This window comes from Trachurus trachurus (genome assembly GCF_905171665.1).
Source record: "Trachurus trachurus genome assembly, chromosome: 21".
Classification (NCBI taxonomy): domain Eukaryota; kingdom Metazoa; phylum Chordata; class Actinopteri; order Carangiformes; family Carangidae; genus Trachurus; species Trachurus trachurus.
Window position 1 is genome coordinate 3,380,476 of NC_139899.1, and position 16,965 is coordinate 3,397,440.

Consider the following 16,965-nt stretch of genomic DNA (forward strand, 5'->3'; position numbering starts at 1 on the left):
TCCCTCACCGTGCGATTGGGGAAAGGAAAAAAAAAACTCCCTAGTCGACACGGCAGCTCTACGTCGCGCACAACCACAACAACAGCTACAACTTCCTCCTACAAATGCACGACGGAGTACGTGCAGACCGCAGTGGACGACTCCTCAGTCCATGAGTTTCATGTCTCAGACCAGATCATGTAAATCCAACTGCAGAAATATCCGGGGGACGGGAGCGTCGCCGTAACTGTAGTAACTCACACACACAGACGCATACACATGTCTGGAGAGGAGCAGCCTCTCTGTTTTCCAAAACTACAGAGTGGCCCGCGTTAATGTGCCGTTAAAATCATTTTTGTGTCAACACGTTAATAACGCTGAGAGGACAGCTGAAGAAAGACACAGGGGCGTGGAGAGAAGTGTTCTACCGAGCGATTCAGTGACTGTAAGCAGCCTAACACTGCTACATTACAATTTTCTATTGAATTTTTGCGATTCGGAGTTTGGTTTTCCGCGTTCCGAGTGCAATTAAACGCAGCAAGCGCCGGGCCGGCTTGGATCATAACATAGACAAATTCTGCATTTGCCCCACGGACACTACACTGTTTGCTATTTTCTTTGTAAATTTATTTATGGCTCCCCCGACCAATCTTTTGCATATTTCAGCTTATTTTATGCTATTACTGCTGTATTTGCGATAATGCTCCTTTAAACCCCTGTAACCACTGTGCACAGATCACTTTAACATAAAAAAAATAGTAATGGGGATGAAACCAGAAGTAGCTGTGCGTAAAGGACGCATCGCAGAGCGTCTCTCTCTCTTTTTTTCCGGAGATGAGCAATGCCGAATATATATTCACTCTCTGATGCTGTTTGTGGTTGGCTGAGAGAGATGTTAACTTGTTATTTTGCATCACGTTTTAATCTGTGTTAAATCAGGCAGGTTGAGTTCCATTACACATGCCAACCGCCTTTGATCTGACATCAGATGTGACGGGACAATCTATATAGATATAGATGTATGTGCTGATTAATGCATTGAATAGTGACAATTGCAATTGCATTAAAATGTGCCTGAATCTGTGGAAACCTGCCTGTGAGGTCTTGGTGACGTGTGCACTCTGCGCCTGTCAGCCAAACTACCACTGCACTGCCTTGCGCCGAGAGTAGACCTGATTTTAGTTGGCAAGCATTCAGCGCACCGTCGGCGTTGCTCTTTGGCACGAAACTGTCACTGCGCCAAGCTGAATGTGACTCCTCCCCCTGCTGCGCCGCCACACCCATCTCTGCACACCTCTGTCTACCAAACTGCAAACCAAGCGCGTGCTGCACTGCGCTGGACAAAACTTGCACTGCGCAGTAAGTCTGTGAAGATTAATAAATTAATAAATAAAGCCTGACTATAACTGTATTATGGTTCCCTTTCATGAAACAACACCAATTGAGTTTCATAATTGTCAGTATTACAGAGATTACCTAGTACAGTCCGGACAAATTGTTGTTTGTTAATGTCATGTCAGTCACACATGTTTAACATGAAGCAATTTCCAAATAACTAGCAGACAGTTTTCTATTTACCTGTGACCACAGAGTAGAAGGCAGTCTGTGTGAAGGCCCTCTTCTTTTGCTTCCCACCTCCAACATATTAAATTGTGTCATGATGCTGTTCATTCATTCATTCGAGTCTGCAACAGATAAAAAATGAAGACAATTGTTAACAGTAAACTTATATAACTTGTAACTTGTAACCACCCACTATTAGCCTATGTTGTCTGTTCTACAGATATTAAACTTCTATGTGTAATCATACCTGTCCATGATTTTGTTCGTGCAGGTCTTCAAATCCTTTCCTCCAATATGAGACAGTTTTGCAATCTGTATGATATTACAAATTATCAACATTGTGAAAAACATGGAATTACTTAAGGAAACGCTTTTCAAAGTTGAATTCAGGGACTCTGTTCCTTTAGGTAAGGAAAATGTGACCCTTACAAGTCTGTAACTGGGAGTTTATGAAATCAAATAGACACTGGAAATAGTGCTGCTAGCTATATTTTAATCAATTTTGGGCTTATATTTTCAGGTAGTAAGTATTATGCATCATATGACTCAAGAAAATCTGCTATTGTATGTGCTACTGTGTAAAGTCTCATTTAAACCTTACTTTTGGCTGAGCATGCCATATTTCACAAACAAACAAATCGTTTTTGCAATGATGCTTGTACTAGCAGGCAAGCCATAGCTAGCGAGCTAGCAGGGCAGGCAAGCCATAGCTAGCATATCAAGCATATCGTCGGCATTTTGCAAACGGATTGATGACAATTAAATGAACAAACATTGCAGGAAAAAGCAGCATTTCAATAACGTAACCTTGACCACTCACCTATAGGAAGCTCTTCTTCTTTTCGCACACTCTTCTCCGCTCTCGACCGGTGTCGTGCATGGATGTGGTGTAGTGCTAGAAGCATAGACGGCCAGAAGTCGTTTTTGAACTTCCCGAAACTGATTTCCGGTCCACAAGACAACTTCCAGCGTGTTGCTGCCTCCTAGTGGGGAGGGGAGGGATCTGCTGACAGTATCTCCATATCCATATTGGCTACTGTCCCCGATCGCCGTGCAAATTGCCATTTTATTTTACTGTTCACCAATAATTATTTTTTCAAAGGAATTATTTGCATTAATGTTCAATAAACTTAATTGCAAACTGCCTATATCTATATAGGTTAATAGTGATATCTAAATATTTCTAAACATGGTTGGCATAATCTTATGCTTAAAAAAGAAAGCATAAGATGTAAACATAACATAAACAACATTAAAAAAATAAAGATCACTTAATAGTTTAAACCTGGTCTAAATCTAGATGCTGATTAAACGTCTAAATCAAGGCTAAATCTAAACTTCACTGTATATTGATCAATGGTCATTCAGATGATTTTAGTACAATATCTGGACACCATTGTGCAACTTACAGTTAGGCTATTTCTTTGGTCAGTATTCATTATTTAATGTATTTAATTCAATCGTCTAGATTTGGTCTAAAAATAGACGTTGATATGAGGTCTTGATTTAGACGTCTAAATCGAGTCTAAATCTAAACTACACTGTACATTGATCAATGACTGCTGTAAATGTTTTAATCCAACATTTGGCCACCATTTATACAAGTTACAGTTACTTTTTGGACGGTATTCATCATTTAGTGCAATCATCTAGATTTGGTCTAAAAATAGACGTTGATATGAGGTCTTGATTTAGACGTCTAAATCGAGTCTAAATCTAAACTACACTGTACATTGATCAATGACTGTTAAAAATGTTTTAATCCAGCATTTGGCCATCATTTATACAATTTACAGTTGTTTTCTTTGGTCAGTATTCATTATACAATTCAATTGTCTAGATTTGGTCTAAAAATAGACGTTTAAATGAGGTCTTGATTTAGACGTCTTAATCGAGTCTAAGTCTAAACTACACTGCACTTTGATCAATGACTGTTATAAATGTTTTAATCCAACATTTGGTCATCATTAATACAATTTACAGTTACTTTTTGGACGGTATTCATCATTTAGTGCAATCATCTAGATTTGGTCTATAAATAGACGTTGATATGAGGTCCTGATTTAGACGTCTAAATCGAGTCTAAATCTAAACTACACTGTACATTGATAAATGACTGTTAAAAATGTATTAATCCAACATTTGGCCATCATTTATACAATTTACAGTTGTTTTTTTATTTAATATTTAATGATTAATGGATTAAATTCTATCGTCTAGATTTGGGCTAAAATATAGACCGATTATAGACGGGCGAATGTTGGTCTAAACTTAGACTAGACGTCTAATAGACGTCTAATGCTCAGTGGGCAGCAAATATGGTCACCAGGACAGGTAGGTAAAAATACAACAAAAACTCAGTACAGATTCATAAGAAAGGTTTAATATCCAAGTCTTCATTCAGGCCCCTAGTGGCCAGTGTGTCCAATGTGTGGATCCAAAAGAGCTCACGTTTGAGGAGCATGGAGTTGAGATCACCCCCTCTGTGTGGGAGTTTGAGATACTCCATCCCAATGTATTTGAGTGTTGTGTTCAGCCTCGGCAAAGTGTGTAGGCTACTGCTCCCAGGCTGGAAGAGACTTGGTTTCTGATGGTGCTGCAATGTTCGGCGATACGTGTTTTTAACTGTCTGCTTGTTTTACCAATGTATGCTAGGCCACATGGACACTTGAGCATGTAAATAACACAAGTGGTGGAACAAGAGATGAGTCCTTTTATGTTGTTTTTTTTTTTCCTGTGTGGGGATGGTGAAAACTTGGTTTTGTAGGTGAAGTGGCACTGTTGGCACAAGGGTAATTGCCAGAGGGGATAGGACCGAGAAAATGCGATGGGGGGGGGGGGGGGGGGGGGGTGTAGTCCTCCTCTGAGCTGCATATACGTCTGATTCGGTTGAACTGGGAAATGGGGAGGTTCCTCTTGAGATAGGGTGGGTAGGGTGGTAAGATTCCCCATGTAAAACGGGATGCGTTATTTACTCATCTCACTAGTATTACTGATAATATTGATACTTTGTGGTCATTTTTATGATATCAAATAAATCCACTCATGTTCTTTTCAGACTGTATGCTCAATGTGTGTGTATTTGTGTACTATTCACCTTCTGTGTTTTGTGGAAAAGGTGTCATTGAAAATGTAATGGAGAATGTGTGAGAGAGTCATTATTTCAAACTGTGAATAGTGATTATTACATAATGTATTCCATTTCAGGTGTACTCACATTTTCACCTTGTATTTCTCACAGACATTTCTGATGGCACCCTCTCCCTTCTCATGTATAATTTGTATGATCCCATCCACAGCATGTGGAGTTCCACCGTGTTTGATTTGGCGTATGAACTGGAGGTTACATTCTTCTTCCACGGTTTCTGCAGCCATGTGTGACCGACCTGTTTTGTTCCACAGTCCTTGGCATTTCCCAAAGGCTGCATGTGATAGCTGTTTGTATGTATCATTCTGTTCTTCTGCCTTGGAAGCATCTGTTGTGGTAATTAAGTTTAACAGGTGACATGTGCACCTTTGATGAGGAGGCAGTTGGTATTCAAGATTGTTGTTTTCTTCCAGGATGTTGAATGTGTCTTGATGGGTGACTTTGGGCTCCTTTTTCAGAAGATTGTGACTTGGTTTCCGTGGACAGGCTCCGCTCCCCAAACACGCTCAATGCTTTGATAACATTAGACCCACTGTCCGTTGTGGTTCCTACAACTTTTCCCCTTACTCCATACTGACAGTGAACGTCATCAATGGCTGCAAATCAAACATGTGGGACCCCCTCAATCTCTGGCAGTGGCATGCAAGTGCAGCAGATCTTCTCTCAAAGGTTTGGTCATCTATCCAATGACAGGTGACCCCAATGAAACTTCTCTGGTGTGCTGTCCAACAACCAATGGTAGTTGCGACATACAGTAACTGACTCCACTGAGGTGTGACACAACAGCCTTCTTCAATTGAGTGGAAGCTGCCTGTACTCTAGCATGGAGAGTGGGCCTGGAAATGATCTTGCATTGAAGATTCAGTACTGATACAAGTTCTTTAAAAGCAGGTTGTTCAACCAAAGCAAATGGATGAAGGCCTTCACAAATGTTGTTAATCAGAACCTTGTTAAGTTTTACTTCATTTCGAACTCGAGTTCGTACTATTGCCATATTGCTGATCCCAGATCAGCCACTGAATATTTACGCGTTAGCCCTTTCCAACCAACCAGGTGTCTCCACCTGGCTTTAGGCGGCACTGTGGAACCACCCCCGCGATCTGCGTCTCTACGCAGTATAAAACATGCTCCACAGCCCCGCCCGGCCGCTGACATGCAAGGACCCTTTCTCTCAAGAGCTAGCTACAGCCGCTACTAGCTTGTTGCTGCTAGCTAAGTTAGCTCTCTTCGACGGAGATTCCGAAAAAAAACAACAACAACAACATGGAGAATTTCAAACAGTGTGCATGTGGCTCCTACATGACAGCAAGAGATGGACACACATGCTGTGTTAGGTGTCTGGGTCAACACACTGAAGCGGCCCTTTCCGACCCGGACTTTTGCGTCAACTGCTCGGGGCTTCGTGTGACCGCACTGCAACGTCAGGCTGAACTGTTCGGCTCGACCACGCTCCTGCCCTGTACTGCTACACAGCCTACAGGCGGTCACGCGGACATGGATCACGATGGCGACCTCATGCCTCCGCCCACCAAGCCGGCTCCACGCCACAGCTCACCAGGTCGTTCTCTGCAGCACTGCCAGGACGACCAGGAGATGCCGTACGCACAGCATGCAGAGCTACGGGACTTCCACGCATCCCAGTGGTCGTCAGAGGCAGACGAGGATGAAGTTGGCGAAGACGAGGGAGAAACACTGGAGGAGCTGCTCGAGAAGCCTGCTTCCACGTCGGCTAGGGGAGTGTTGCAACAAGAGCTGCTGCGTCTCATGGGGAGAGCGGTGGCTAAGCTTGGGAACGACTGGCCGGACCCCGCGCCTCCGGCCCCTTCGGTTCTTTCCGGCGCTTACTTCTCGGAAGCGGCTGTGAACCCACCGCCCTCCCGCCCTCTTCCCGTGCTGGATGATCTGACGAAGGAGGTGAAGTTTTCCTGGTCAAGGGTGCAGCAGGAAGGTGAAAATATCCGTGATTTTGCTTATGTACTGTTCCCTGTGTCAGTGGTGGAAACCCAGAGGAAAATGTTTTGAAAATGATATTCAGGAATCTGGATCCACGAATGGCAAGTCAGCTCCGGGGTCGGGTCACCACAGTGGATGAAATGGTACGGTTAGACAAGATCAGTCAGGTACAATATAAAGGAGGAAACATGGGGGGAGGCCAAGTGGAAAGGAAAAAAGAGAGTTGCCACCTACGGAGGCCCTGCCGTGATTTCCTGTTGGAGATGTAAAGGCAGTCACGCTCCTCGAGCCTGTCCTAATTATGCTCAGTACAATAAGACGAAGGGCATGGCCCAGGCTTCCAGTCAGCCCCACATGCAACAGCCCAACTCGCAACCCCCACCCCGCCACCCTCCTTCGCCACACGCACATTCCACCCAGTCGGCTGACAACCATCATAACGCTTTGGTGGGCTTGGCCTTACCCAGGTTGTTGAAGGTGCCACTGACAGTGAAGGGCTGGAGGGGGGATGGTGTAGTGGATACAGGTTCTTCGTACACACTACTCAGTGAAAAGATGTGGGAGGAGGCTAAACAAACCACAATGATAGCCTTTCCTTGTTTCAGTTCACAATTCACACATTTCCTTGATTTGTAATGGAAAATTGCAATGCAATCTGGTAGTAAAATATGTGATTGAGTCCTGTACAGTTTCTACCATCTAGTGGATGGTAGAGATTTTCTTAGGTTTCACTTTCCATCCTCCGACTATCTGAACAATGTGCAACGTCAGACTGACTCAAGATTTCCCTTAACTGAAGAGGGGAGGAGCCATTAAAACTGCAGGTGTTCAGTAGGTTCAGACTCCATGTTAAAGAGGACGGAGCAGATGGTGGGAAACCGAGATCTGAGAAAGGTGAGTGTTAAAACTGTATTTATACAAGTATTGTTTTTTAATACCATCAAAGGTAATAGGTCATGGTGACTGGTTAAACATGAATTTAATTTAAATCTAGTCTACATACACCCATGAGGCAGTAATTCTAGTTTTATTTTTGGGTTCTACATTCTTGTGCGTCTTAACTGAGACAGTGTTACTGGTTTCCCTCTCAGACTGACTGAAGATGAGTGTTTGTATTGAGGAAGAAGAGGAGAAAGCAGCGTCTCCAGGATCCATCCATCTGTCTATGAAAAGTGACAGGTCCGAAGAATGTGCATCCTCAGAGTCACAGTAAGAGACCTGCTACAAACCTGTAGACCTCCAAACTGTCTTTGAAACATAGTCAAATGTGTTGAGCTGCTGCAGTCAACGACTGCAGTCAAGCCTCCTGGTTCCTCCATCTTATCAGTGTGTAGATGTGTCTGCTGTGTTAGCTCATTTATTGAGTTATGATGTGATCAAAGGTCATATTTTTTCAGTAGCTGATGATGGTGACATATTAACAGAGGTCCATAATTAAAGGGCCAAGGTGGATGAGAGAAACATGTACAGGAGAAAGGTGTAGTATGTTGTTAATGTTGATAGATTGGGATTTAACAGGGTTTAGACACAGGATCATTCTGACTGTGACATGTTAGTGATACAGAAATGTCCTCACAGGGCAAGGAAGAAGAGTGGTGTCACTGTGGAGGAGCAGCTGTCCTGCTGTGGTCTCTGTCAAGACAACCTGAGGGATCCAGTCTCCAGCAGCTGTGGACACTGGTTCTGCAGGCAGTGCTTCACCTCACACTGGGACCAGTCTGGCTCTTCAGGGATTTTTTCTTGCCCCCAGTGTGTCACCAGAACAAGAAGTGGGCTGCAGACAGCCAGTCAGGGCTGCATTGTACAAAGTGAGACCTAACCGTCATTTCTGAAACAAAGACCTATTGTTTTGTCCAGTCATGCAGACCCAACTCTAAGCATTGACATTTAAGATGATGATAAAAGTCCCAAACTCTCTGTCTCTAGTCTGACACCGTCTCTTCTCTCTCAGCAGATCGTGGTCTGCAGGAAGTTTTAGATCAACATAAGATCAGTCTGAGGAGCAGATGTGAACATGTGACTGAGGGAACTGATGGAAGAGGGAGTGGAACCCTCCTCAACAGGGTCTACACTGAGCTCTACATCACAGAGGGACAGAGTGAAGAGGTCAATACCCAACATGAGGTGAGACAGCTGGAGACATCGTCCAAGAAGAAGACCCTCCATGACACTCCAATCAAGTGCAACGACATCTTTAAAGCCTTACCTGACCAACAGGGACCAATCAGAGTGGTTCTGACTAACGGTGTCGCTGGCGTGGGAAAAACCTTCTCTGTGCAGAAGTTCACTCTGGACTGGGCCGAGGGCTTGGAGAACCAAGATGTCAGTCTGCTGGTTCTGCTTTCGTTCAGGGAGCTGAACCTGATCAGAGATCAGCGGTTGAGTCTTCTCAGGCTGCTCCATGTTTTCCATCCAACATTACAGAAGGTCACAGCAGAGCAGCTGGCTGTCTGTAAACTTCTCTTCATCTTTGACGGCCTGGATGAAAGCCGACTGTCACTGGACTTCAACAACAGGGAGGTTGTGTCTGATGTCACACAGACGACATCAGTCAACGTGCTGCTGACAAACCTCATTCAGGGGAATCTGCTTCCCTCGGCTCTGGTCTGGATCACCTCCAGACCTGCAGCAGCCAATCAGATCCCTCCTACATGTGTTGACAGGGTAACAGAGGTCCGAGGCTTCACCGACCCCCAAATGGAGGAGTACTTCAGGAGGAGATTCAGTGATGAAGATCTGACCAGCAGAATTATCGCATTCATCAAATCGTCCAGGACCCTCCACATCATGTGTCAAGTCCCAGTCTTCTGCTGGATCAGTGCTACAGTTCTGGAGCACATGTTGACCACAGACCAGAGAGGAGAGCTGCCTCAGACCCTGACTGTCCTGTTCTCACACTTCCTACTTGTCCAGACAAAGAGGAGGAAGAACAAATATGATAAGGGACAAGAGATGAGTCCACAGGAGCTGACAGAGTCTGATGGAGAGGTTCTTCTGAAGCTCGGGAGGCTGGCATTTGAACAACTGGAGGAGGGAAACATCATGTTCTACCAAGAAGACCTGGAGCAGTGTGGTCTGGATGTCACAGAGGCCTTGGTGAACTCAGGAATCTGTACTGAGATCTTCAAAAGAGAGAGTGTGATCTTCCAGAAAACAGTCTACTGCTTTGTTCATCTGAGTGTTCAGGAGTTTCTTGCTGCAGTCTACATGTTCCACTGTTACACCAACAGGAACACACAGGTCCTCAAGAGGTTTCTGGGAATAAAACGTGCAGATTTAACCCAGGATGACTTCCTGTACCAAAGTTCCTATCATTACAGTTCCACCAACACGATCACAGATATCTTGGAGAACTTCCTGGTAAAAGAACATGCTGATTTACCCCTGGATATATTCCTGTGGGCTGTCATGAAGAAGTCCCTCGGAATTAAAAATGGACGCCTGGACCTGTTTGTTCGCTTCCTTCATGGCCTTTCTCTGGAGTCCAACCAGCGGCTCTTAGGAGGCCTGTTCAGTGAGACAGAAAACAGTCCACGAACCATCCAGAGAACCATCAACAACCTGAAGAAGATGAACAGTGATGAAATCTCTCCTGACAGAAGCATCAACATCTTCCACTGTCTGATGGAGATGAACAACTGGTCAGTTCATCAGGAGGTCCAACAACTCCTGAGGTCAGGGACCAGATCAGAGGAGGAACTCTCTGTGATCCACTGCTCAGCTCTGGCCTACATGCTGCAGATGTCAGATCAGGTTCTGGATGAGTTGGACCTGGAGAAGTACAACACATCTGATCAGGGACGACGGAGACTGATCCCAGCCGTGAGGAACTGCAGGAAGGCTCGGTAAGTTCTACATGATCATTGTACTCAGGGCCGCCCCTGCCTACACGCAGAACACGCACAGTGCGTAGGGCCCCGCGATCCAATAGGGGCCCCGTTTTGCACAAAGGATGCGCGTATGCACAAGCCGTGGTGCGCGCTACTAGATCAGCTGTCAGCGCGAGGCAGGAGAAGAGAGAGAAGATACCTTTTTTTTTTTTTTTTAGTAATTTGACACCGCACGCGCCGTCACCAATCGATCTGACCAATCACAAAACAAGAGGAAACTCGTGCCTCTCTCGAAAGTGGGTGTCGAATAGCGGCCCAGCACTAGATGTAAAACTTTGTGGCATAAGCAAGCACTAAACCTCCATGCTCAGCACAGCTGCTGCTGCTACTCATAGAGGTAGGAGGAGAGATGCTAGCCTCCAGTCCATTTAGCTAGAGTCTAGATGTGGACTGTGGTCTGGAGATGAAAGTCATTTCCCAGCGGCCCTTACCATTTATTAAATGTCTTGTTAACACTTTTGTCTGCATATGCATTCACCTCTGTTGAAAGCCAGTGGTAAATTTATCAGTTGTTGGTCGTTTTTTCGGCTAAAGTTTATAATCTATTTTATCACCACACAAGGATTTGGCTAATGTTATTTTAATGGATGTAAAATGTCGCCATCTGTTGGTGAATTGAATCTATGACAGGCAGCTTTGGAGGAGATATTAGATAAAATATAAAATATTGATAGAAATTAGTGTATTTGATACTTCAGTTGACAGAACAAACTAGATTTGAATGTCTACATTTTGAAATATCAGTCTGTTTGGTACTGAATTAGTAGGCCTATAGGATTGTAGTTGTAGCATTTTAAAATTAATTTTAGTAAATTAAAGAGAGAGAGACACGCACATCGTAGGCCCAATTGGGATGGGTGCTGGATAGACGAGGAGTAAATGCAAAAAGAGAAAAAATCCGCACACCATGAGCTCCCTAACTTTTTAAAAAAATAAATTTTAGTACCTATGCCAGTATTAGTGGTTGTAGTTGTAATCGATTATAGTAGGGCCCGAAGAAATGTTTTCGCTTAGGGCCCCATTTTGGTCAGGGACAGCCCTGATTGTACTTATTGATCAGATTGTCATGTTAATTTAAAGCTGAAGTAAGCAATCCGGTCGTTTTGGCTAACTTCTTGTCAGCCGATGGAGTTAGCAGTCCCCGCCCTCGTCATGGATCTATTGGTCCTCGTCCCTACGTCACCACATCCACTTAATTTCTTTCTTTATTACTTTATTTTTACAGGGACAGCGCACAATTAAAGTAATTGTACCAGAGTTAGCTGACAGCTAATTTACATCTGTTGTCCCTGGACAGGCAGACAGAAGAAACAACAACCGTCAGTACACTAAATACAATACATAAAAATGAAACAATACATAAAGGTCCATCAATGTGATCAGAGTACATGCCTGTCCACGCGCATCCCTTTTGGCTGCACACACAGCCCTTCATGCCGTTCTCTCTCCTCATTGGATAAAGGTTGTAGGATACAAGGAAAGTTTTCTCACCCGTGTTTCAGACCAAACACAAGTGTTTGCTGTCGGAAGATATAACTATTTAAGACTCATATTAACACAAACATTCCGCTTACTTCTGCCTTCATCTTGACTGGACTAAATCACACAATAAAGCATATATGATGTGACCTGTGCAGGTCTGAGAAAGATGAGGATCATTGTTTCATGTTGAACACAGTCACAATTTGCTGAATTCATTCTTAAAGATTTAATATTTTCTCTCATCACAGACTTGTTCGTTGTGGGCTCTCAGAGACTCACAGTGAAGTCGTGGCCTCAGCTCTGAAGTCCAGCCCCTCCCACCTGAGAGAACTGGACCTGAGTAAAAACAACCTGAAGGATTCAGGAGTGAAGGTTCTGTCTGCTGGACTGGAGAGTCCAAACTGTAGACTGGAGACTCTGAGGTCAGTTCACTGATTGGAGCCAGTGTAGTTTGGTCAGTGGCGGCCTTAGACATCTGGGGGCCCGTTTCAATATGTCATATGAGGCCCTACCCTGTTAAACAAAATTATTTGCCAGCTATGTGCCCATGTCTCGCTGATGCTTTAAACCCTGAAAGGACGCAGTAAACTATCCATGCATCCCAGGTACGCACAACACATTAAAGGGCAACTTCGGTTTTTTTCAACCTGGGCCCTGTTTTCATATGTTTTTCTGTAGATGTGAGTGATGGATAATATTTTTTTTGAGGTGGCTCCAGTATTGAGCCGGGCAGGCAGCCTGCAGCCCAGCTGATGCTCTTGCATGGGGCAAGTGGCTCCCGTCAAAGTTCGCCGTAAACGAGCATTTTTTTCAAACTGACAGGCTCAGATAGTTACAATGAATGTCCGACAACATACTAGAAAGGAGAAATTAACGTATTCAGGGTTTTTTCTGGCCAAAATTTGGGTTTAGGCGGCCGCAGGGATACGTATCTCTCCCTCCGGTCAAACGCCCCGTCCTGATCCACATCCACTGCAAAGTAAAGGTGCCGCCAGCTGTAATAGTGTAACATCCGCGTTTTTACAGCTGATTTTAGGATGAAACTCTGAACATAAATAATAAATTACCATGGAGATCTATCCGGGTTAAACAGCCACCTTTGTAGCACAGGAGAGCCCTGCTCGCTACAGTAGCTGCAGCTCTCCGTCTCCGTCTCCTTCTCTCTCTACGCTCTGTGCCGGTGGGGTGTGTTTACACTCAGCACCAGGTTTGAACGGAGCGGAGTCTATGAGCCCCAATGAGCCCCGCCCCCGCAGGCACACAAGCAAGCCGCGCATCAACGGCATCTTGCGGTCTGGCCCGGAGCTGAAATCAAACACACCCCTCCTGCTGCGGTCGAGTTGAACCAGTTGAAAACAGCGCCGCTGAGCTTCCATACCGTAGCCTACATTGAGTTTCAATCAAGATTCCAGCGCAGCGGCAGACAATTTCAGCGAGGCCGTGCCGACCACAGGGTCTGGTATGTTGTCGGACACTCATTGTAACTATCTGAGCCTGTCAATTTGAAAAAAATGCCTGTTTATACCGCGAACTTTGACGGGAGCCACTTGCCCCATGTAAGAGCGTTAGCTGGGCTGCAGGCTGCCTGCCGGGCTCAATACTGGAGCCACCTCAATAAAAGTGTTATCCATCACTCACATATACTGAAAAACATAGGAAAACAGGGCCCAGGTTGAAAAAAACCGAAGTTGCCCTTTAAGGGCCAGATCTACTAAAGGTTTGCGTGTATTAAAACGTGTGCAAACGTGATTTCACGCCCAAACACATGTGGAACTTGTTCTACTAACCGGGCGCATCAAGGATTGCGTCTCTCAAATGGGCAAAATAGCACGTTCAATCCATTTAGCGTGTTTGCCTTGATGAATATGTAAATATGGGCATTTCTGTCAGAACGCGCAAAATACTGGGAGGATTAGATGCAAATAGATTTATTTAGCACGCAATGTGATTTACCAAACCAGGAAGAGATTGCGGTGGCTGTTTTTGCGTCTTTATTTACCACGTCTGAAAACCATGTACTAACTGATACAACTTTGTGAAAACGTATACATGCGTTTATTGATTTGATGCCTACCAGAGCCCCGGTATCCGCGGGTCATTCCGACATACCGCCACTCCGACATTGACGTCTAATTGTCGTAATGGCGGCACTTCCATTAATTGAAAACGTCCCACCACTCCGACAATTTTTGTTTCCATTGTCGGAATGGCGGTACTTTCCTTTTTTGGAAACGTCCCGCCATTCCGACATAAGGTCATTAAATGTGTAGGTTAATAATGATCACCGCCTCCCTGCCTGCCCATCTCTCTCCTCTAACAGCACTTTGACTCTGGTCAACGCCCTTGTCACATCCCATCTCGATTATAAAATGCATTATTATTATTATTATTATTATTATTATTATTATTATTATTATTATTATTATCTCTCCTGTAGCCTGGCCGGGTCTGGCTCCAAGTTTAATTATAGACAATTAGATCTGCAGACGCACAGAGGCATGCGTAAAACACATATTTTGACTACTTTGTGCTGTTGCTATTTTTTTTAAAGTTACCTTTCGTTTCCTTTTGATTTTTGTGCATATTATGGAGCCGTCCTGGTCCATATTTGTAAGCCTTTTTACCAGGAGTAAATTCCAAAAAGTTGCAACAACTTGTAGTGATACACTGGGTTTTGCCTGGCCAGCTGGGGCAGTTGATTTGCAGGTTCTCTCCCCAGGTTTTTTTCATTGTGTATTAGGCCAGGGAAATTATCAATTATCCTTGTGGTTTGCGCACTGGGACGTGCGGACCTTTAATGAATGAATGAATGTTTCTTTTTTGCTGTAAGTTGTGTGCGTAATGCGTAAAAGTGTATTAGTGGGATCGAAGGTTTAAATGGAGAAGTGACGTGGTGAGAGGGGAGGAGAGTGATTATTTTTCCCGGTGGATTACCCTGTGGATCATAAAGGCCCGTTTGGACACCTCACAGCCCGTTTTCAGCCAAGCGGGACGAGGGAGAGGACTGGTGGTCACCTCGGCGGAGCCGCGGCGTCTCTCCCGTGTGGACAGTAGGACAAACAAACTCTCTCTCACTCACCCTCACCACGCGTCAACTCACACACGCACGCACGAACACACACACACACACACACACACACACACACACACACGTCCGGCACGGACAGTGACAGTGCGCTCGCGCACCCACACACTCATTCCCACTCGGACTTAATGGACAGTGGGAGGGGGGAGGGCTTTCGGGTTCTGTTGATCTGTGTGTAATTGTTTATTATATGCCGCCTGTGATGGGCGCGTTTTGAGTTCAGTGAAATACAGAGACTCAGACTAAGTAGCGACTTTGATTATTGCTTCCCTGGACTCACCAGTAGCGCGAGCCTAGATCCGCCTGCAGCAGGACTGCGTTGTGCCAGTTCCCCTTATATCCTTATTGTAAGGGAAATTGTTACAAACTGACATCGGAGTGTGTGATTGTAAATGGCGAGACTTTGTGTTTGTGTTTATTTATTAAGCTTCCACTGACTGTATCGCATCCGTACACATGTCTTAAAACATGAAAAAAAAAAAAGCCTTGTCGGAATGGTGGGACGAAACTGTCGGAATGGCAGGACGTTTTCATGTCGGAATGGTGGTATGTCTGAATGGTGACATGTCTGAATAGTAGAATGTCGGAATGGCGATATGTCGGAGTGGCAGCATGTCGGAGTGGCAGCATGTAACCCAGAGCCCCATGAGCATTTCTGCATTTCCTCACGTCTGGGATCTGTAACAGTTTTTCAGCCGTGTTAAAAGTCTTTTATGCGCTGTTACGCACGCCGCAAGCCTGTCCTCCAGTGCGCTCCTCTCCTCTCCTCTCCAGTACCTGGCTGCTCAGCTCCGTCTCTCAGTCCCGGTCCCGGACTGAGAGACATCACTGCTGTCTTCACCTGTCTTTGATCCCTCTGGTCAGTGGTCAGAGCGTTTAGATCCATGTGTCCCACCTGAGCTCTCTATTAATCCACTGGATCATGGGCGGCACACACACACACACATATTATAGGTGTGTGATTGTCGCTGCAGCTGCTGCCTGTTCGTCACTGTATGACGAGTTGGGCCCTGTAGCGATTTGTGTTTATTAATCTAAACAGAGCGCAAGAGAGATGAACACACATGCTGTCATTGTATGCATCGGATCAAATGTCATTCTGTCCCTTCGTCCATCCAGCTCTCTGTCCACACTCTCCATGGCGGAAACGATCACCACGCGCAAAACCCTTATTTGAATACTGCGGTTCGCATGTGTTTTCATTTGGCGGGTTACTCTTAGTAGATCACCTGTTTTGCGTGCACTAACAAACACGCAATATTTTAGCGGGCGTAAACAATTTAGCGCCCACTATCTGGGATCTTAGTAGATCCAGCCCTAAAGCCTGGTTTATGCTTCTGCGTCGCGGCGACGGCGGACCTACGGCGTAGACCCGACGCCGTCGTTGAGCATTCGAAGGTCTGCGTCGAGGGAACGCGTTGCTTCCGGTCACAGTAAACAGTGGCAACTGAAAAACAAACGCTTTTATTGCAAATGTTGAAGCGCAGGTGACAGAGAAGACGTTTGCAGAGGTGGTCTGTCTGACCAGTCGAGGCTGAACGGGTGAATTGCCACACTGACGTTCTGAGAGGACCAATCACAGTCCTTGTGGTTCGCGTCGCGATGCGTCGACGTGACGCGTAGTCAGGATTTTTTTGGAGGTGCACGTCAGGCTACGGCGTAGGGTCCGCATAGGGGTCTGCGTCAACGGCGTAGCTACGCCGGTTTTCATCAAAAAGCAAAATCATTATGTACATTTTCAGACATGAACAGGAATCTTAAAGCAGAAGTAAGCGATCTGGGGTCATCCCTATGTTCCCACAGCCTTATGTTCCCTCAGCCCTATGTTCCCTCATTTCTAACTTTTGTTGTCACTGAAAATTAGG

At 45.1% G+C, this 16,965-nt stretch overlaps 1 protein-coding gene across 1 annotated transcript in view; it reads left to right on the plus strand.

Moving 5' to 3' along the window:
- Nucleotides 1-6,184: 6,184 nt before the first annotated feature.
- The window catches only part of LOC311004668 (NACHT, LRR and PYD domains-containing protein 1a allele 5-like), a gene marked incomplete at both ends in the record, with an annotated part of 35,231 nt that continues 24,450 nt past the window's right edge, over nucleotides 6,185-16,965 (plus strand). The window contains 6 exons of the mRNA XM_083996839.1: nucleotides 6,185-6,618; nucleotides 6,684-6,810; nucleotides 6,953-7,200; nucleotides 8,222-8,451; nucleotides 8,595-10,488; nucleotides 12,264-12,437. Of these exons, the coding sequence (XP_083852965.1) occupies nucleotides 6,185-6,618; nucleotides 6,684-6,810; nucleotides 6,953-7,200; nucleotides 8,222-8,451; nucleotides 8,595-10,488; nucleotides 12,264-12,437 (3,107 nt within the window). The remainder of the gene's footprint in view (nucleotides 6,619-6,683; nucleotides 6,811-6,952; nucleotides 7,201-8,221; nucleotides 8,452-8,594; nucleotides 10,489-12,263; nucleotides 12,438-16,965) is intronic.